We start from the raw sequence: 21,450 nt of genomic DNA, 5'->3' as shown, positions 1-21,450 counted from the left end.
ATTCACACAAGCGCGTCCACTTCATCGGCATTGCCGACGCCATTTCTCTATATACATTTATGACAATCCGTTTGGTGCGATACGTACGATACTGATAGGACGCTTACCTTAAAAGTAATAAAGAGTCAGTGCTGGCGTACACATACCGTCGATATCAATGGCGTTGGCGCGCCACACTTGTCCGAAAGCGCCTTCGCCGACGATGTTGAATATCCGCAGCCGGTGCCGCGGGAACTCCCACTCGTCCGCCGGCTCCTCCTTCTCGTTTATTGAAGTCTCTTCTGATAACTAGAAACATAATTTATTCATTAAAGGTATAAACTAAATCAAAGAATTTGTACCTACTTATTGTCAAAAATTCAATTTGGACTACGTAAAATTTGAGTTGTGCCACCCGTCATAAAGTTTACGTTTTGTTTGAAAATATTGAATTTAGTTAATAACTTTAAGGGGTTTAAAAAATCTCCATCCGTGTAGATCCGATATGAGCTAAGGTAAAGTGCACCGACTTTCATTGAATGAGCTCTTTTTAAATGATGTTGGATAAAACGAAGTGAAACACTACATTTCCTAATCCCCTGAGAACCGTGTGGTGGGGAAATATGCAAGCTTATAAAGGTTCCATTTTTTTGTTTGAGTCAGCTTGGAGCAGGAACTAAAATCCTCATAAATAATAATATGGAGATATATATATTTATGGGGATATATTATTTCGGACATGTTTACTTTGTTTAAATAATAATAATTTCAGTCTTAGTTTTACAAGTTCATAAATTTTATTTATCTAACGATGCACAGTTTATTAGAACCTCAAAGATGAAATATATTCTGTAAACTTTAAGTTAATAATGTTTCATTGAATAAAATTATTTTGAATTGAGTCTCTCAATTAAGAAATATGATAGATATAAGCCGATCAAAAGTTAAGGATAATATTTTTGATATAGATTGCTAATTTATACAATGTAACTACAACTCAATAAAGTTAAATTACTGAGGTAACGGTAAATGAAATGGAAAATTCAGAGATGGAAAATTTCAGTAATGTTCATGTTCATTGATTATGAGTTATGAGTGGTATGATATAAAATATACATTAACTAAAATTAGGATTTATTTTCAACTGTGTTTTTTTTTATTCCGTAGATTTTTTCGGGTGTGCGTGGGTCAGCAAGTTCCAAAAGTATTTCGGTAATGGGTAATGTTATGTTTCGGACGTACTCGAATTCGATAGCTTCGAATTTGATAACTATATGCTATAATTACCTATAAATAACATATCGATACATTTTAGACAAACCCTAGAGAAGACGAGGTATTTACTGCGCATGTTACGATATTTTTATTAGGGTTCAAGAAAGTACCGCCTGAAGTCGCCAGGGTCACGCTGCACGTACCTAGTTGACGCTAATCTGACTGGCTACTTCACCATAGTGACTATCCCTATGTAAACCACTTATCCCTTCATCTCACATATTTCACAGGTTGTTAAAAAAGGATTATTAGTACCTAAGGCGAAAGGGGATGACTTTGGGGTTCATTCTGAAGAACTAAGTGTTACCTGCAGATGGTTGTTGTCCCAGGACTCGTAGCGGTTGGAGTAGGCCCGCGGCCGTTCCCACATGTTCAACGATGCGTCCGTCGCTGATATCGAGAGTACATTCGGCTCTTTGCTCTGAAATGGAAAAACAATCGTAATATTTTAAACTTTGCTTTTTTGCTTTGTTGTTCAGTTAGGCGGGTCTCCGCGGGTTTAACGCTGCGTGTTGCGTAAATTGTATGAAAGCATGAACGCACGTAAATGCGTTTTCTGTATGTTGGAGTTGAGTTTTCTTTTTTAGCAGACATACATACAGTCAACATTTGGACTTGAATTCACGCAACATGCAGTGTGATAGCGTAGCTGTGAGCTGTGAGAACTTAGTCGCAAATTGCAACTTTTAAAAGCAAATCTCCAAACATCTAAGTTTTCCAATATGTATTTATAAAACTTTTCTACGGAGCAAGTTTCTCCTAGACATCATGTGCAAACAAATCCACAATCGATTTACCGAGCAATTTTTCACAAATCACCCAATAGATGTTACCTGGGGGGCGGTTTGTGGCGTGACAAAGTATGTCTTCATGTGCTGAAAATGGGAAAATCTAAATCCCATGTGGTCTGAGCGTGATCTTGTTGATAAATAAAACATGAGATGCTTTTAGCTTTTCGCACGTTTTCGTCTACGAAAATTGTTTGTGAAAAGTTCTTTCACCTCTTTTTATCCGTTTCAAGTAGTGATTCTAGTAGTGCCATGTTTTGAATAAAACATCCTCAACTTGATTGCTAGCAATTTAAACTATCTGTGCGAAATTACTGTCATAAGTTACGGTGTAACTTTCGCTGTTTCTTATTAGACGTTTGCACATAAAGTGATAGCATTAAAATGACGATTTTTTACACCGTCTGCATTCACTTACCATATCTTCTTTGCTCTTAGTTTTGCTGCCACTATTCTTCTTCCAGACGAACAGTATGACAGCTGCAACGATGACCACCAGGCCGCCTATAGCTACGAGTGGTATCACTGTCAGTGGGACATCGTTAGTGACTACTGTATCTGCTTTCTCCGTGGTCGTATTGTCCACCGCTCTTGGAGCGTCATCAGGAGTCTTCGGCTGACTTTTGGTGGTGGGTGGTGTAGTTTCAGGTACATCTTCGGTGTATAGTTCTGTTGCTTTGGTTGTTCTTTGTGTTGTTTTGGGGTAGGGTGAGAGTCCGTTGAACGGTGGTAGCGGGATGTCGAAGGGCGGCGGGCGCGGGACGTGCACCCTATTGCCGGTCTTGTCAGTAATGGTGGCGAGCACCTCTGTGCGTTGCGGGATGGAGCCATCTGACGCCGTCACCCACAGGGAATACGAGCGGTTTTCCTGTAAATTAAACAAGTATAGTTATCATTTCTAAAAGCAAAGCTATTCATTTCGAAATCAACTAAATGTGTTTTAATAAAATGTTTGGTAATGGAAGATAACAAACTTGTTTTCACAACAAACGCGCCCTGGCTGGGAATAGAACAGCGACCTTCCGCATCCGGCCGTAAATTTGTTTATTGAACCTACCTACCTTCTTTACTTAGAGGCAATTAATTATTTTGCTTTACCTTGTTTTTAAAGCCCATTAACTTCGCAGTGGGATTGTAAGAATTCGTGTACAAAGTTATAAACCTATGTTTTATTATAAGTAGTATTTTTTTTTGACACGCACTTACAAATTACTTTGTAAGAATTACCTCACGGGAAAAGAGTTTTATGAAGCTCTATTCCTCCGTTACAATATATTTTATTGTTTTCATGAACTGTAAATCTTATAATTGAAACTTGTTGCAATAAAAAATCTTTGTCCTGACGAGAATGTATTTTTAATTCAATTAAAGTTTAACAATTGAAGTAGTTACCGTCCCTGAGTCTTGAGCGCTCCTGGGGCTAGCACTTTTATGAAGAATTAAACCAATACCTACGTCTCTAAGGCAAAGAATAACGTCACTATTTACAATACAAGTTTTTACAATGATTATTTGTAAAAAAAAAACCGTTTTTTGTGAGTGCTTCGCCGTCACATTTGACAATAATCTAAATTGTAAAATGTGTCTCATAGTTTTTACTTCTTTACAAAGCGGACTAAAAATTAACTATCGTAGGTATCGATCAGAAAGGGAACAATAAACATTAATGCAATATTTTTTTCATCTACATTACTAACTTATACCTACTTCGAGGCACATAAATTAAATGAAATACTGCTAATAATTATGCACCGATAGTTAGTAAACTCATATTAACACTGAAAGGTTAAATTAGCATCGGTTTACCAATAAGCTTAGTTTAGCTCTTCTAACTTTAATTTTAATTCAATTTCCCTCGATATTGATGTTGAAATTACTAATAATTTAATGAAAGTTGATATGAAACTCTAATAGTAATAATAAAGTTGGTTTGGTTTTCAGTGTTTGGTTTCATTAATATACTTTTATTCAAATCAAACATAAGTGGTTTTTATGATTAAGCCAATCTATCGTGTTGGTGACAAACCTTCAAGCTAGATAGGTTTAGTATTACTCAGTCAGATTAGGGTTTGTCAGGGAGAATACAACGAATATGTGATACGACAGCGTCCTTCCGTGCACCCCAATGATACTCTACTGGTACCTAATAAAGAGGTAAGCGTCCACTATGTAGTGGTCTATGGGCGTGTTTCATGATGTCTGGATAACTACTAACTACCTGAGGCATAAAAGACATGGTCACTCTCTGTAAAAACTTTGCTATTATTGGTGGAACAAACCCGTGTAGCGGCCGCATTTATTTTATCCCACAGGTAGCCAATATTCAGACATTGTAAAACGGTCTCTAAATGTGTATTATTTGCAGTAAATTCCTCTCACCTTATCCAGCAGCGTATCATTGACCGTCACTACCCCAGACCGCGGATCAATCGCGTACGGCGCCGGCGGACCACTCGTCTCCAACCCGAAGGTGACGGGCTGGGAGCCGCTGCGCTCGCGGTACACCGTGGCCACCACCGTGCCCAGCGGTCCGTCATACATACATGTTGCAGGCAGATGCGGGAAGCGACTTTGCTTTATACCATGTAGTGATTGTACTGCCAAGAGCCATTGCTGCGTTGCGTCATAATTTCCACATATTTTATAACCGTTTTTTTTTAACGCGGCGCTCAAATGTGGCTTAACCCTACCTACTCTAGGAGATAATTCCTCTCACTTTATCCAGCAGCGTATCATTAACCGTGACCACGCCAGACCGCGGATCAATCGCGTACGGCGCCGGCGGACCACTCGTCTCCAACCCGAAGGTGACGGGCTGGGAGCCGCTGCGCTCGCGGTACACCGTGGCCACCACCGTGCCCAGCGGTCCAGCATACATACATGTTACAGACAGACGCGGGAAGCCACTTTGCTTTATGCTACAATGTAATTAAGTATGTTTTTTTTTTCAATCGGCACCATCGCTCGATTACTAACTAGAGGCCCCATTGCTGCGTTGCGTCATAATTTTTTATAACCGTTTTTTTGGAACGCAGCAAATGTGGCTTAACCCTGTCACCCTACCTACTCTAGGAGATAATTCCTCTTACCTTATCCAGCAGCGTATCATTGACCGTGACCACGCCAGACCGCGGATCAATCGAGTACGGCGCCGGCGGACCACTCGTCTCCAACCCGAAGGTGACGGGCTGGGAGCCGCTGCGCTCGCGGTATACCGTGGCCACCACCGTGCCCACCGGGTCCGTGGGCAGGGAGTACCAGTTGCGGTCCACGTGCATGATGGCTGGCAGGCTGAAGCCTAGGGGGCCTTGCGCCGCTGCGGATGGAATGGTTGGGCATTTTAATATACAATACTCGTTTATTGCAACCATAAGTAATAATAGGTGTAATTTAGTATACTTATAGAGGATTAAAAAATAGGGTGTGTAAGCCGAGAGGGGAGTCAGCGCGTCATTCTGATCATTTTTTGTTTGAAAAGCCGCGATGGGGAGTAGGACCTTTTTCGACAAATTTTCTAAACTTGTATAATAAAAGGCTAATAAATAATACAATATGGCTCTGGATGTCCCCATCCCGTTCTATACTTATTTTATTGAAACATTCTGTATAATATACAAGCTGAAGGCGATACCATACATCGATGGCTTTTGTAATAACTGAAGCAAGGAAGTCTGTAACAGGCTTGAGAGAGGTAACTTGAGCTTTTTTATATTGCTATCATCGATAAATGCTTCAGAAATCTTTATTTATTCCACTTTTTATATCAGTCAACGTCAACGTATCGAGCAAAAAGAAAGCGTAAGACACTTGAAGGCGCTAAAGGTAACACTTTGCTCGCACGCGTAACCGTGGGTCAAATGATCCGTCTCAACCCGTGTTATGTAACAAAAAGCCGGATATAATACAAAGCCCAAAATGATAATCGTTACGTGGCGGCTGTTTGCGAGCCAAGGTTATCCTTGTGTGTTGGTGAAAGTGAACCCACTGCGGACATTGAAATGGAGAGAAGTGATACGAGGTCACGGCACAAAATGCTTTCTTTCACTGACAAGACTTAGGCTAGACTTACTTAAATGTTGAAATTTAGATTATGAGATTTGCTCAGACAACCAATAAATTTTGATCAATTTATTTACGGTTTTGTGATAGAATTGATTAACTATTGTCAGACAGTGACTTGATAAGGACTTGATGAAGTAGAGGTCATACTTAGTTCGAAAGGGAGTTGCGTAAACAAATAATAATAATATCGATCGATATGCATTGTAAAAGAAAGCGTCACAGATATTGCGCATTTCTCCTAATTTCCCTGTTCGTTAGTCGTCGGTGTCTCGACTTTCTCCACGCAGATTTAGCATGGCGACTTGACGAAGCGCTGGGAAACATTTGTTGGAATTTCTGCCATTCACGTTTTACGACGGACCATCACCGACGAGGCGGTTGCTGGCTGTACTTGGCGTAATTTTACCGAAGACAAAAATTATGAGTGCGGAAAACATTTTCTTCATAAAATGTAAAATGTAGGGATAAATTAATGACAATACGCAGTATTGTTATAGGTACCTAGTAGTTAAATAAATAGAAACGTTTAGGTATAATCAAAACGAAACGAGACGAGTTTTTAAAGAATGAAATATGTGTCTATCAAATCTTAATCTATTTACATAATATTAAATGTTGTGTTTGTCAGTAAGTTCACTCATATTATATGACGTTTTCAACACGTAGTAGGTAATAAGTGGGAAAATAGTAAAATGTGGGAAAAACTATGACTGAGTCTAAATAAAATCTACGAAAATCCAACAAATACGATTATTGACTTTCATATCCTGCGGCGCGTGTAGGTACGTTACCGTTGGAGCAAAATATATCGATGGTCGAGAAAATTACATTTTTAATTATAAACGCTGCCGCTGTTGCTAATTTTTATCTCTTTTGCCATCTAATAGCAATTATGAAAACTGGAAAAATATCGTTTACCACCCTGAAAAGCAGAGGAGGATGGGTGTAACGTATAGGAATATTTACTATATATTCGTTATAACGTCCTTGGGGGTTGTTGAATCTACGTATAGGGATACTACAGGTCACACTCATTATATAATTTAGTTTAGAAAACGGGTTACGTGTTGTCACAATCAGTTTGCGGTACCTGCCCTATAACTCTGTAAAAGAATTTAGTCAGTGGATACCTACATATTTACTATGTTCATTACGTTTCGTCACTAATGATAATGTTTGTGTCCAGCGACCATAAGCCGGCTGCTTAATTGTTTAATCCTCACTGATATCCTATCCACTTTAGCAAAATTTTACATAAGCATTATGGCTATGAAAAGTATTTCATAGAAATGATTAATATTTTAAACATTTCTATCAAATGTTAAAAATGTTTGTTAAAGAGGATAGGATTTCAGTGTTAATAAAATAGCCGGATTAAAGTCGCTGCATAACGAGTTCCACGTAGGGACCATTGTTGCTCTATTTTGAATGTTATTATACTCGTATTTACTAGGTATGGCCTGTATAAAGGGGCAATGTTTCAATGAAAAAACACACACACACACGGTTCTTAGGCTGTGTCCACGAAGCCGGCGGGCGGTGCGGGTTACTACGACCGAACATTAGCAATTTCCAATCCTTCAGCGTCGCTCGCTTTGCAATTCTATCGTAACATTATGTATCAGACAGATGTTTGACAGGGGAACGACTCTGATTTATTATTGTTAAAGTCTCGGTGGTGGTATGGTAACTGATCAAATTCATAGATTTGTATGAAGCTGTTCACAGCAACAGCGGCAGCGGTACGGGCGGCGAAGTTTTTGTATGAAACCCGCGCTCACTGTCCGTACCGCCTGCTGACGTCGCTCGTGGACGCGGCCTAAGGCCTGATTTACACACTCTAGTGCGAGTGATTACGTACTAGACGTACATTGTTAGGTATGTGTACAAATGTGTAGATCGGGCTTATAATTTTCCTTGTGTAATTAATCAGTATTTAGGTTATTTACATTGGTATCTGTATAAATGAAAACGTATTTTCACGGTAGGTACCGATATTTAATATTTGTTACCATGCCGCAAGCGGAAAAATTACTTTATGTTATGTTATTTAATTCTTTATTATATAGATACCGCTATTCCTGATAAACTAATTATTATTGAATGTCGCCATGCCAAACGGTAACGTAAAATTACGGCGCGATACTTTCATTAATAAAATTGTTATTTTACAGGCCATTTTCCTGTTGACGTAAAATCATATTTTGTGATCGCAGCATATTTCACATTATTGGATTCGAGTCCTCTCGGGAATTTTCATATTTCAACTAGTTACTAGGTAGTGTAGCATATTTTATAAATATTGTGAGTGGAAAATTAAAGGGGAGGTCTTTGCCCAGCAGTGGGAAAACACGTAGACTATTTAAAAAAAAAATAATTTAAAACTTGATTTAAAAAAAACTTGTATGTTCATTGTTTGTTATTTTTAAGAGCGATACTAAAATAATGGGTATTGAATAATTAGTTATAGGTGCCTAATAATAATAATCAATGAAACTTCATAAAAGGATAAACAAGTTTTAATAAAGGTGTTAAATGTTTAAAGAATTGAAATTCGGGTATTCGATACTCTTTAGGATATCATGTTCCAGGAATTAACAAAACGAACAAACGAGAGCTTTCACGCAATCGGTACGATTTAAAAGCAACGAGATAGATTCGTGGTTATGTATAGCAGCTGCGCTCCTAAACTTCGCTTTTCCTCCCTAAGCGGGCTCGTGGGCATTATGTCCAGGTTTATTTTTATAGCAACCAGTTTTCATTGGTGCACTATGGAGCACTATCCGCACTTTAATCTATTATATTTTATCTATAACTCCTGCGCATTCGGATAATGTCAATGATATGATGATGAGACATGAGACGTAGTCAGATGTCAGCCAATATGCTGGCTTGGCTTTTTATATACACCTAAGTAAATCAACAGAAGTTATTGGTAGGTATCTAAACCAATGAGTGATGATCAGTTGAAAATATCGTTTGGTTTACCACAGAAATATTTTATGTAAGTCGGGTATCGACAGGCTGAAATTAATTGCTTTATTGATCGCATTTCTGGAGCTGGTACATAGTAGATCAGATACAATATATTTTTGCCAGTTTTTCGGCCAACTATAGACCTTATGGCAATATGTTTAAGTGATTGCCGACTAGTCTAGGAATGTTGGTTAAAGATTAGTAGCCGACTTAGTAGTGTCTCGTTAAATGGACGGACAGGCCTGAATGATGCCAAGAGCCCAAGATTGAATTTGTGTAATGACCCACGATGTCAATGTCAGGGTTAGGATCGTCCTTATCGGGCGTAGGTACTTACCGATCCTTAAATCGAGATTAAGCCTGGTTTTACAGTCATGCGGATTGCGGATACGACGCTGCTCGTTGGCGATGACAGATCAAAATATATAGGTACGTAATATTATACAGGCTGTTGCAAAACTGGTAGGTATAATATATTGTTTGTGTTCGAAAGATAAGTCACTCCTTATATAATTATATATCTATCAACTACAACGTCTCTTAAAACGTCAGCGTCATTTAAATTAAATATACTTACATACAAACTTATAACACCGAAGTGCAGTAAGTACGAATTGTCATGAATTTTAACGCGTAATTTAATGAATAATGAGTATTAAAATGAATAAACTTCCTCTTTTTAATGATTGCAGCCCGTATGAGAGTGACGCATCGGTGACCGCGGCCAGAAATGTGGTTGGGCTATTTTATTTGAATTTGGTTTTAAACAGGTTTTACGTAGCATATTTATTAATATCTAGCGAGATGGTCTTGCAACGATCTTTCATTAAAGAAGCAGTACATAGGTGGTAGAATGGGTATAATAAACAGTATGTTCTCCTTTACTCAATTCCCTAGGGAAGCCCGCGGGTCGAAGCTACCCCTGCAGACTTGAAATCACACAGTATACACACATACAGACATCAACAATTAAATAAACCAAATATTTGTACGGTTGTTATTGTTCGCCGTACAAACTCGAAAAGTATACATTTTATTTGTTTTCCTCCCAGGTCTCTATAAAGCAACGTTTTATGTGAATAACGATATAATGTAAAGAGATATATAAAATGTTAAACAGGGTGTTGTTAGGGCGTCGATATTATTATATTGTTCCATAATCATCAATTCATAATGGACCATAATATTGATTACGTCGATGTCCTTACTTTAAGGTACATTATTTTGTTTTTGAATGAAAATTCATTATTTCCGATTATAGCTATTCCTACAGAACATTTAATAGTGAATATTTAAAGTTTTCGAAAAGTTATTAATTTTAACCCAACTATGGCGAAGCGAAAAGGAGGGTAATGATCCTATATCAGATAAGCGTTAGACGTTAAAGGTTAGATATTAAGGCCCGGGTCTCCTATTTACTCCGTAGGTCGCGTCAAGTGTCACCGCCGTAGGCCGCGTCACGATGCTCCCTACATATACGCGCCAACGTCGGCGTGTGAGGGAGACCGCATCAGTACATTTCTATAGTGAGCGTCGTGACGCGGCCTACGGCGTGACGCTGGACGCGACCAACGGCCTAAATAGGAGACCCGGGCCTAACTTAATATTTTTTAAGATCAATTTTAAACTTAACGAGTAGGTATGTCATTGGTAACTTCAATAAAATTGCAAGTCAGTCCTATTGAACTGCGTCATTGTCCTGTTGCCCAAGCTCTAATGTATCGAACGCTGATCTAACTCTATTTGGTGTGGCCGATAGACGACTGGATCCATATAACAAGAACAACATTGAAACAGGGGCATAGAACATAACCTATTTATACTGAATGCGTGTCATTTTTTGAGTAGAGAAAGCTTCATGGCAGAAGTTGAAATCCTGAAAGCACCGCAGCAATGCCTTTTATACAGCTAAGGGTAAAATGATTGCCTTACGTAAACAACTTCACGTATTGTGCTAAGCTGAGAGTAATTAGGGTAGGTGCTTATAATGTATCGTATGTAGGCATGTGTGCCGCTCTCTTGAGATACCTAGAGGTGAGATGTCAGTGGTTGCAAATTGTAGATAACTGTGTGTTTCTCATGCAAACTACGGCTAGCGGCCGTGAGAAGACTTTACTATCATCTTATACGCCAACTTCACAAGATGCTTGTGAACTTAATGAATAATAACACAATAAATACATAAAGCATAATAAAAATAGTATATTAAGAATATTTGACACGGAAATGTTAAAATGATATGAAAAAATATTTAACATTAGCTGCGAATGACATGATCCAGTGTATGCTATAATACCAAACCTATCTGCATATTACTAGGCATCAGGGGAATAGCATTGCAGTTCTACTAATCCCTTTATTGTTAGCCTCCACTGCACGCTCCACGCTTAGTAGGTTAGAAGGCAACCGCATGCCTGTGGCTCGTTTACCATAACTCTGTCTAGTGCGGGTGCCCTGGTACAATCCGGTTATATTCCCAGACCAAGAGTCGAGACTGTGTATGTTACATCTATCTCTATCAAGATCTCGGAGCTCTCGCTTTGTCTAACACCATAAACTATGGAAATATTCTTGCTGTATTGTACGATCGGAATAATCTCGACATTAATGGTAATGAGCGAGTCAAGTACACCCGAGTCCGCGTTGTTCTATGTCTATATTGTCTATGGTGTCATGTGTCGATTTTTGTTCGTCACTTCTACCTTCTACCATCTTTACATAAATTAGGCATTTTATAAAAAACCCGAGAAATTCTTTTCGCAAGTCATGCGAATGCGGCGCAGCGATAGAAAAATAAAAGTTAAAAATCCAAACACCGAAAGGAGGTCCGCTGCGGGAACTCTTATAAGTTCCGTGCGCTACCAGGAGCCCAGTGGAAAGAGGAGGAACTCACAAATAAAATCAATCAAACATGCGAAGTCTAGAATCTACCGAATGCCCGCATGAATATGAATGATGGATGAAACTGAGTCGATGATGATAAATATTACGTCGAGTAGATAATTACGTATATAACAATTATTAATAGCTATGTAACTATCCACTAATATTATTTCAATTAGTACAGTCTTGCAAATGACGTCTTTTAAGTAACCTTAAAAGATTGAAAATTTATCATTTTATCATTTATGAAGTTATTATTATTATTCTAAGTACTGAACCTACTATTTATGCTTTAGTAGATTATTTATGTATAATATGTATTGTATATGTAACGTTTTGCAATAATATAATATAGGTATGTAGGTATTCGTAAATTATCCTACGACATACTTATACAATTCATAGGAACTGACAGCTCTCTTCCATTTTCGAAATATAATTTCACCACATTCCATCTTCAGTAAAGAAATATCTACGGTAGGTCGTTGAATAAGCCCTGTGCCTGCATAAGAAGCACTTCCTAGATCTTTTGACGGTATATAAAGTATATAACTGACGGCTTCGGTTGATGTATTCCCATTTATCACAATATCATTTTGTGATAAATCGTTCACGCCACGCGTCAGTGGTGAGAAGAAGGCATAATTAGTACCTACGCAGTGACGTCATCAAACAAAAGAATGAAAAATTGCTTGCGACCTTAATATTTTTCCAGCTCAGTGACGACGACTGCGAAAAACAAAAAAAAATGCTATAATAGCGTTCTGTTGTTGGTGTCTCATTGTCTGCATTCCAGCTCCAGACGTAAATATACTACTAAAAGCTTCGCCATTCCTATGTTATCCTAGTAGTGCTGTGTGAACGCCCGCCTGGTGTCAACCACACATCAGGCAAACGGTTCGTAGGATGCGTAGGCTCTCTATCTCACTCTTTTATTTTCAAACTCAATGGACTGAGTGAAACGGATATAGGGATCATAGGAAACTGGTTAGTAGTATGGGGAGGTGTGTGACGCGTGTATAGCACACATGTATAAAACCGGACTCTGGATACTATGTCCTCCCCCCCGCACCTCCCGCCTCGCCGCCGCCGCCGCCTCACGTACAGGAACGAACTACCTGCTAGCTATCCCTAGTGTCCTGGTAGTTTCTAAGAACTTCTAATACCTAATCCAAATGCTTAGACTTGGATTAGACGTGGCTGAGCGCTTGGAAAAAATGACTTAATGAAAAGCTTCATTTTTCTAAGCGTTGGGTCTAAATTATAATAATTAGTTAGTTAATTATGTGAGCTCAATTAGTTAATTAAAAGGAAAATAAATGAAACGGAACATCTAATACGGTAATAAGTGCTTAATTTGTTTCATTTCAGTTTACAAGATTAATCTACGTTTTTGGGATAAAATAACGGCCAATCGTTTGATATTTTAGCTTCGCATTACGTATTTCATTATTATTTGCTGAATTTCGCTAGTTATTTAAATGCACCGCCTGAATTAGCATGTACATAAATAACAGTAAACATTGCTCTCTTCTGTTGTTAGTTGTTACAGCTGTTTAGCATACATGTATGTATATGTACATACAAAATTTTGCGCTGCACATGTATAGCCACGTCTTTTTTATTTGACATCTGCCGCTGGTATTTGTGTGTAATTAATTAAGAAGAAGGTATTATGTATGCCCACTGTTCGGTGCTCACACCTCACATAATTAATTAAAGCACTATGCATTCAGACATTTCTGCCAGCTCCCAGCACGGCACATAGAGGCATGTTCTATTTACACCCTGCCTGCCTGGTTTTCTGAGTTTTTTAGGTTTGAAATGCAGGGTTTTTGTACAGTACAGCTACCACGAATGCACCGATAAATGAATTGAATACCTGAGATACAGGGTGTATCGATAAACATTCACGAAAGAGTTTTATTCGGATCGTAGTATTGTGTTACTGTACTTTCATGTGTTACACAATTTGTGCACTTCTAATACCCCCTGTTTTGTTTGGAGTTGCTTGTTGTATATACCGGTACACATACTCGTAACTTTAGAGAATTTTACTTACATTAATAAAATATCGTTGGTATTTCATTATAAAAAAATTAAGAACTCACCAATAGTTCCACATCCTGCTAGGGAAATCCAGACATATACGAGTATGACACTCATGATTGGTCACTGTAAGGCGTCACTGTGTTTGCAACTTTCAGTCTGTGCGGCTTCATTTGTGTAGCTGATGTAGAGTGCACGGCTTGCATCACAATGTCACTATCACTGAATACTTCCAACACTTTATTATCTCACTTCACTACTTGTAGTCGCAGTTATCTGAAACAATAGAACAGGTAAAATTAGAAAAGAAAACTTGCAAAAATGTGTTATGTAAATTAAGTAGTTTTATGCAAATTCTCTGCAAAGCTCCAGTTTTCTACGGTAGCGGTGCCATCAATAAGGCTGCTTTTGTAAATACGTCGGCGTTTCCTACCGAGCTTTTTGTCAAAAACCTACATAAATTATGCAATAATTTAGGCTTTTAGGTATGGTGACTGCTACAAGCCGGCACTGATTTGAGGTAGCCAAATCTCAAGTGGGACCGGCGGTTTCAGATTTTCGCTCAGAAATGGAACAAATTATTTTGCCGCTGGCCTAAACGCCAGGAAACGTTGATTATGAAGGAGTTACTGAAATACGTAGAAGTTTTTAATCTGCTTTGAAATAAGTATTATGGTTTTTTTTATACTTCTACATTGTGATTTACTGGCCTAGCTACGAGCCAGCGATCAACGTTGAAAACTTACCAACATCTAGGTAGTTTCCAGTTGAAGGCGTGAGATTAATGATAAGGCATGCATCATAACTTCTTAAAAACTGATATAATATCATATTTTGAAGGGTTTTACCAGCATATTGTCTAGAAATTTACCTGACATATCAATTCAATATTAATGCATAATTATTATGATAATGATTTAGCATAAGTTAACCAGTGTAGTCCATAATGAATTCTTCACATTAGAAATTTAAATTAAGGTAATATACAATCCCAATTCATGATTATAATGTGTTCTATAACACCCTGTATAGCGTGATTTAACAGATGGCATTTACTAAGATAAATACAACCAAGTAAATAACACAACGCCCAGCTGTATTATTATAGGATGAGACATGAAGCGAATAAGAAGTGTATTGCATTTAATTTTATTCTTAGAAGCTGCGAAAGCTTTAAACTTAAGTGATGCAAATGTAGACCCTGTTTCAATGCAGTTATTTGATTATAAGGAAAAACACCCGGTAAGTTCTTGACTTTTTTATTTGAAAGTGTACTCTTACAAATGTTATACTTACTGTAATTTAGTATCAAAATAGATAGTGAATTACATAGTTACTTTGTACTAAATAGTAACAAAATAAATAGAATACAATAAATATTAATGAAAAAAATATTTTAAACAAGTCAACTCATCTGGATTATTTTGAATTTAGACTCCTGCTTTACTGACTACATCTTCGGGTCAGCCTGTCCATGTCTCTCAAATGAGAGTTGCTGGGAAGAACTTTTTGAACAATCCGTTTGTATTTGAGAGCATCAAACATGAAGCCATGTCCAAGCGACCGGATCGGGAGGTGCTGGCGAAGGCTACCGGAGCTCACGGGTACTTCGAAGTCACCAGTGACGTCACCATGTATACCAAAGCAAAGGTATTCGAAAAAGTGGGTAAACGAACCCCAGTTCTGGCTCGAATGGCAATTTCACAAATAGACGTAGGCGCCAGTGACTTGTATCCAGTCACCGGCAAAGGCCTGTCCTTCAAAATGTACACTGAAGAAGGTAATTTCGACCTATTGGGACTTAATATTCCAGTATATTTTTACAAAGATCCAATACTATTCAGAGATTTCTTGCATTCTTTTAGACCCAATCCAAAGACAAATATTCGGGACCCCACTTCACAACTTGATTTCATTACAAGAAATCCTGTTTCATTACAGACCATGCTTTGGGTGTTCTCAGAGTTTGGATTACCGAGAGGCTTTAGACATATGAATGCTTTCCCAATGCACACGTTTGAACTATACAATAATGAAGGTCAATCGTATTTCGTAAAGTTCAGTTTTATCACTGAGCTAGGCTACAAAAGTTTTACATTAGAAGAGTCCTCAGCAATTGCAGAATATGACCCAGACCTGTTCATGCGCGATATTTATAACTCAATCGAGAATGGCAACTATCCATCTTGGAGACTAGACATGGATGTTTTATCGACATCGGACCTCAGCAAAGTTAACTTTGATCCGTTTGACGTAACCCGTCTGTGGCCTAACGGCACCTTCACCACAGTACAAGTAGGACGTTTTGTTTTAAATCGCAATGTAGACAATCATTATGCGGAAGTAAATCAGGCGGCATTTAATCCAACCAATCTAGTACCGGGCATTTTGGAGCCCCCTGATGAGCTGTTTAGAGGAAGAGTCATTGCATATCACGACTCACAAAATAATCGGTTAGGTATAAATCCTAACAAAATTGGTGTTAATTGCCCATTCTATGCCAGAACTTACAACAGAAAAGGAACTCCTCCAGTTCTAGATGACGAAGGAGATGCAGTGAGTTATCCATTTAATTCCTTCAACGGACCAGTTCCATACGAGGATCAGTCTAGACCCGTCAGACAGCTCGATATATATCAAGAAAACACTGCAGACTTGGCAGGATGTAAAAGGTTCTATAATGAAGTGACTGCAACGGATGAACAAAAACAGAGAATGATAGACAACATGGCAAACGTGTCTTTACGGGTGGAACATTCCGTGATTGAAAGATTTGTGGCGCTGCTGGAGAGTGTCGATGAAGACTTGGCGGCCAGATACGTCAACACACTCGATGAGCTGAAGCAGAGGGTTACACTGCCTCAAGTGGTGGAAGACCTAGATCCTGTCAAACTTAATCCTTACAGGAAATATTAATGTTATGATGCGCTGTTAAATTCCGTTTAGGAGTAATTTGGTGCTATGTTACTGGAACTTTTTCATTGCTCGCGAATGTACATGTTCCTAATTTGCTAAATTGTTCTTAGTATCCATTATGTACTTATTAAAATATACCTACTTAAAAATAATGAGCTTACTTTTAGTGTTTTTGTATGTTAATAATTAACATAATAAGTAATACGGCGACTTTAATGAATTAAATAAATAGTAAGTATAAAATTTGATATACATAGTATAAAAGTAAGTTTGTCCTGTCCTATATCTGTAATCCAAATCAAATCAGAACCACTTCACTTCGCAAGAAGCAATCTCCTCTCTAGTATTGTACAAAATAAATTTTATCAATAAAATTGTTTCTGTCTACAAATCTGCAGGTAATACAATCACTGGAGCAGCAGCTGAACCGTTTTAGATGGCTCAAGTTTGCATACAGATTGCCTTTGTCTCAGACCCTCACTATTCAGACGTCTTTATTCCTATCTGCACATCAGTCTAGTGATTTAGTCAATCGCAACGCATCCTACCTGCTCGCTTCACTTCAGATACATTGCATCAAAGGGGTTAAGATAGGACTTATTATCTTCAATGTTGATTGTCGTCTACATGGATGTCTACCTATACTAATAATATAGACATGAGGGATTTGTCTTGGATTTGCATGCAAGAATTTTTTTTTTTTTTTTATTTTTTTTTATTATTTGGTCTACAAAACTGAACATAATCTACGCAATGTAACTTTAAACAATTAAAAGAACTTAAGATTATATTCTACTAGTTGCAGACACAGCTTGCGTTTCTTAAAATACTTAATAATTTAGGTGGCACATGCTAGCCAAATTACATTAATATTAGGGTTAATCTTGATTACTAGGGAATATGATTATTATTATATTTACAAAATTTTCTTCAGACTACTTTTAAGTGAGGTAATAGAACTACAGAATATATCTATTTCGTCTCTGATGTAGTTAGTGGAGGAGCACATACGATATATAGGTGAGTGTAGACCAAGATTGGACTTCGACTGAGGTAGGCTGAATGTTTTGCGGTTTTGAAGGCGGCTGTTTGAGCGAGGAATAGAGAAATTTACTCTCTGTAGTAATTCAGGACAATTAATATGCCCGTGAATTATTTTAAAAAGAAAGAATGTAAGAAGGAATAATACTTATGACGGAATGTTATATAAATATTATTACAAAATATATAAAAATGATTTTCAAGATATTTAAAGCAAAGCATGAACTTCTCAACCTGTCAACCGTAATAATTTATAATTTTAGGAAGTCACAAAAATTACTGAAGTATTCTCACAAAAGTTTGACTTTTCATAACTTTTTCTGAAGTGCTTTAATTTGCATCATGGACTGAGGACGGCGAGCTTCTTAAAATATTCATCGACCGAGTCAGGCCGCACCAATCTACTTTATTTCTGTTATGAGACTTACGGGAAGCCGAAAACTTTTAAATTAATTATTTACGCACAGTGAATTAGATATAAGTCATTTCTTTCGGGTAGAAGTGAAAGCTACAATAATTGTTTAATACATACATAAATTCTAATGAAACTATAATAATTGAAGTAGTGTATTCCAAAAAGTTTTACAGAGTATGGTCGGTATTTTGTATTTATCTGTATCTCTCTATAAGAAACAAAATAGCGGCGAAATTGCTGCTTAGGAAATTAAGGTAAGTGCTCTTAGAAGGGTCAATTTTTATTGTAGGTATCGTTATTGAATAATACACGATGGCACAGAGTTTTTGGTAGAAGAAATTAAATATAATTAACAGTTTTTTCCGGACCCTTCCAATTTTGAGGCTAGGGTTAATGAACTGATTAGAACTACTAAACTTTATAGTTTGATAATAAATCATGATAGCTCACCATGATGATAACCAGTAATTACCTAGGCTGTCCACGCAACGCTGCCTACGTTTCTAAGAAAATTTAAATTTAAATTTTCCAAACAATATACATACGAGTATAATCGACCCGGTTCACTCTAGCTTACAAACGAATTTTCGGAGCGCTAAACACGGCTCTATCACGTTGCATGAAGCGTACCGATTGCATGGCAGCTTCCGTTCGTTCGTTATTTCGTTAAGCTAGGGCTTTAGTCTGTATCTAGTGTAGTTTAACGTACAAAGGGAAACGCTGAAACGGGTGCATTTGATGTTCGGAAAATTCACACACTTGGGGAGCTCAAAGTGTGGTTGACACGCCGTGGACGGCTAGCTGGCCTACTGCTGTGAATTTGACACGACACGACGTACACTGTACAGTGCCACAAACTTATCTGTTCCGGTGACAGCTCACGTAAATGTCTAATATTTCTTCATTCCATAACTTTTTATGTTTGCCAGTAGTGGTAATTCGCTCTTGCGGTTTTATGGAACCCATCCAATCCTTATCAATATGTAATTCATTAGTAAGTAATCAGATATAAATCAATTTAGTTCGCTCTCACCGGAACAGATAAGTTTGTGACACTGTACACTGTTTACTGTGAAATTAACATAATATGTCAGGTCCATACAAGTTACGTCATATTTGACAAACGAACGACGCTGCTTAAGGATTGTTTTCGGTGGTGATAACCCCACTGACTGGTCTATATTGTGCCGTCACAGAATAACGCGGACTCGTGCAGGCGTGTCTTGCATTCCTACTCTACCAACATCTTTATTTATAACAAAATTAAAGTCTGACGTATGCTTAATAGCTATTTAATGAATAATTAGGTACATTGTTTTCCGAGTTATAAACTAGTTTCCTTATCAATATCCTTATAGTAATTACTGTATACATGCTGGGTCATTAATGATCGATAGATTTAAAGCCACCGTCTAACATCTATAAGGCGAGGCCGTATTGGTGCGACCTCAATGGGGCCTCACCCTTATTGGGGTTCTCAAATGTCTGCGGGCAGACTGTAAGTAACTACTATTAATATTTTTAGTAGAAACCGTAATGAATAACACAATAAATTCTATATAGCGGAGTATACAAGCTATACTTATTGGAAATTAGCATTAGAACTAACTTCCATAAAAAATAAAACATGCTCTCATGACTTAGCATTGCCAAGATTAGAAACGCGATTAGTACTCACAGGTTGAACGAATCGCCGCTTATTGTTGCAATAGAAAGGATTAGAAAGTAACTCACATAAAAATCGACAGTCAATTACAATAAACCAACACTGCGCAGTATGGGTAGTGCGAGTTTTACACCGTTCGAGAATGCTCGAGTGTGAATTTATATGACACGGTAAAGTCGCCACAAGCGGTAAGTAGCTGTACTAGCTCCACGATATACCAATTCGCGTAAGATTTCACTGCTCGATCGGTAATGATAAACTTACACTAAGCCCTCTAAAGATTCCCCCGCATTTACGACCTCCTCAAGTAATGGACACTTAGGGCGATCTACCTCACTGAACCAGTTTCCTTGTTACTATGGTAAATATTTGTATTTTTATGCCCGAAAAATAAGAGAGGTCTTATAAGTTTGACGCGTCTGTGTATCTGTCTATGTTGGCGTAGCTTCCGAACGGCTGAACCTTTTTGGGTCAAAGGTAATGTTACCCCGAGTGTTCTTAGCCATATTTTATGAAAATTGGCTTGGCCTTTCAAAAGTTATGCTACTTTTAGTTTTGATTTATGTCGGGGGATATTAACTTTGGTTACGTTATACTATATTATTAAAAACACCATTACACCATTGACCAATTAGAATCATTACAATCAAACGTGCAACTCTCTTGCTGACGGTACTAAGTACTAGGAGACTAACGTTGAGGAAAATGTAGATAAATTAAAAGCAAATAAGAACTACAATGCACGTATACTATATAATACGTATAGTAGGTACTACATAAGCGCTGTGCGTCGACAATAAGTTGTTTATGTAGGAAATCGAATCTTCGTATTAGCCAAAAATATTTTTTATAAGATAACATAATTAGAAGTTATAAAACACCCGAAAACTTTTGAAAACACCGATTAATTGGATAGAAAATTACTTAGGAACATTGGTGCAGACACACACGTAAATCATTTAACATTGTGAATTTTAAACCAGGTGACCATTAAAATAACTTTACAAATTAAAATAATTTATTCAAAAACACAAGCAATTAGTAGGAGAAACAAGTCGGTTTGTAAAGCCACATCCTTTTAACTTCAATTCAAGTTTTTAAAGGCTCTCTGACTGTATGACTAATGACTACGTCAATTTCGCTAGGTCTTTTAAGTTTTTAAATCTATTTAAGGAATTATTATGACCGCTCTTCCCAAAATATTGTACAATAAATATGTAACTCATATATAACTTTGATCACATGAACGGAACATAACCAGTTTAGCTCAAGTCTATCTGTATCATTCAATATAGGTATATAATATTATTACAAAACTATTATACTTAATAGAAATAAATTCCAAAGTAAGTCACAAATAGGTACCACCAATAGTGAGTGAAAGCATAGGATTGATTTAA

The 21,450-nt window shown here is 37.5% G+C and overlaps 2 protein-coding genes across 5 annotated transcripts in view; one reads left to right on the top strand and one right to left on the bottom strand.

Moving 5' to 3' along the window:
- The window catches only part of LOC105387388 (tyrosine kinase receptor Cad96Ca), a 57,408-nt gene that overhangs the window by 16,153 nt on the left and 19,805 nt on the right, over positions 1–21,450 (bottom strand). For 3 of the 4 annotated variants that reach the window (XM_048622882.1, XM_048622885.1, XM_048622883.1), the window contains exons 2-6: positions 14,075–14,288; positions 5,132–5,358; positions 2,461–2,910; positions 1,562–1,675; positions 147–288 (exon numbers count right to left, since the gene is read on the bottom strand). In XM_048622882.1, the coding sequence (XP_048478839.1) occupies positions 147–288; positions 1,562–1,675; positions 2,461–2,910; positions 5,132–5,358; positions 14,075–14,129 (988 nt within the window). In that variant the 5' untranslated portion in view covers positions 14,130–14,288. Of the gene's footprint in view, positions 1–146; positions 289–1,561; positions 1,676–2,460; positions 2,911–4,758; positions 4,894–5,131; positions 5,359–14,074; positions 14,289–21,450 lie in introns of all 4 variants that reach the window. The other variant, XM_048622884.1, reaches the window with a different exon arrangement.
- Positions 15,114–16,935, top strand: LOC105387387 (catalase-2). Its single transcript, XM_011558103.3, has 2 exons — positions 15,114–15,254; positions 15,447–16,935. The coding sequence occupies exons 1-2, from the start codon at positions 15,129–15,131 to the stop codon at positions 16,926–16,928; spliced, it is 1,608 nt and encodes a 535-aa protein (XP_011556405.3). The 5' UTR covers positions 15,114–15,128; the 3' UTR covers positions 16,929–16,935.

The sequence above is a fragment of the Plutella xylostella genome, chromosome 9 (genome assembly GCF_932276165.1).
Source record: "Plutella xylostella chromosome 9, ilPluXylo3.1, whole genome shotgun sequence".
In the NCBI taxonomy this organism is placed as follows: Eukaryota; Metazoa; Arthropoda; class Insecta; order Lepidoptera; family Plutellidae; genus Plutella; species Plutella xylostella.
The sequence above is the reverse complement of the archived record's forward strand: the minus strand, read 5'-3'. Positions and strand labels throughout refer to the sequence as shown.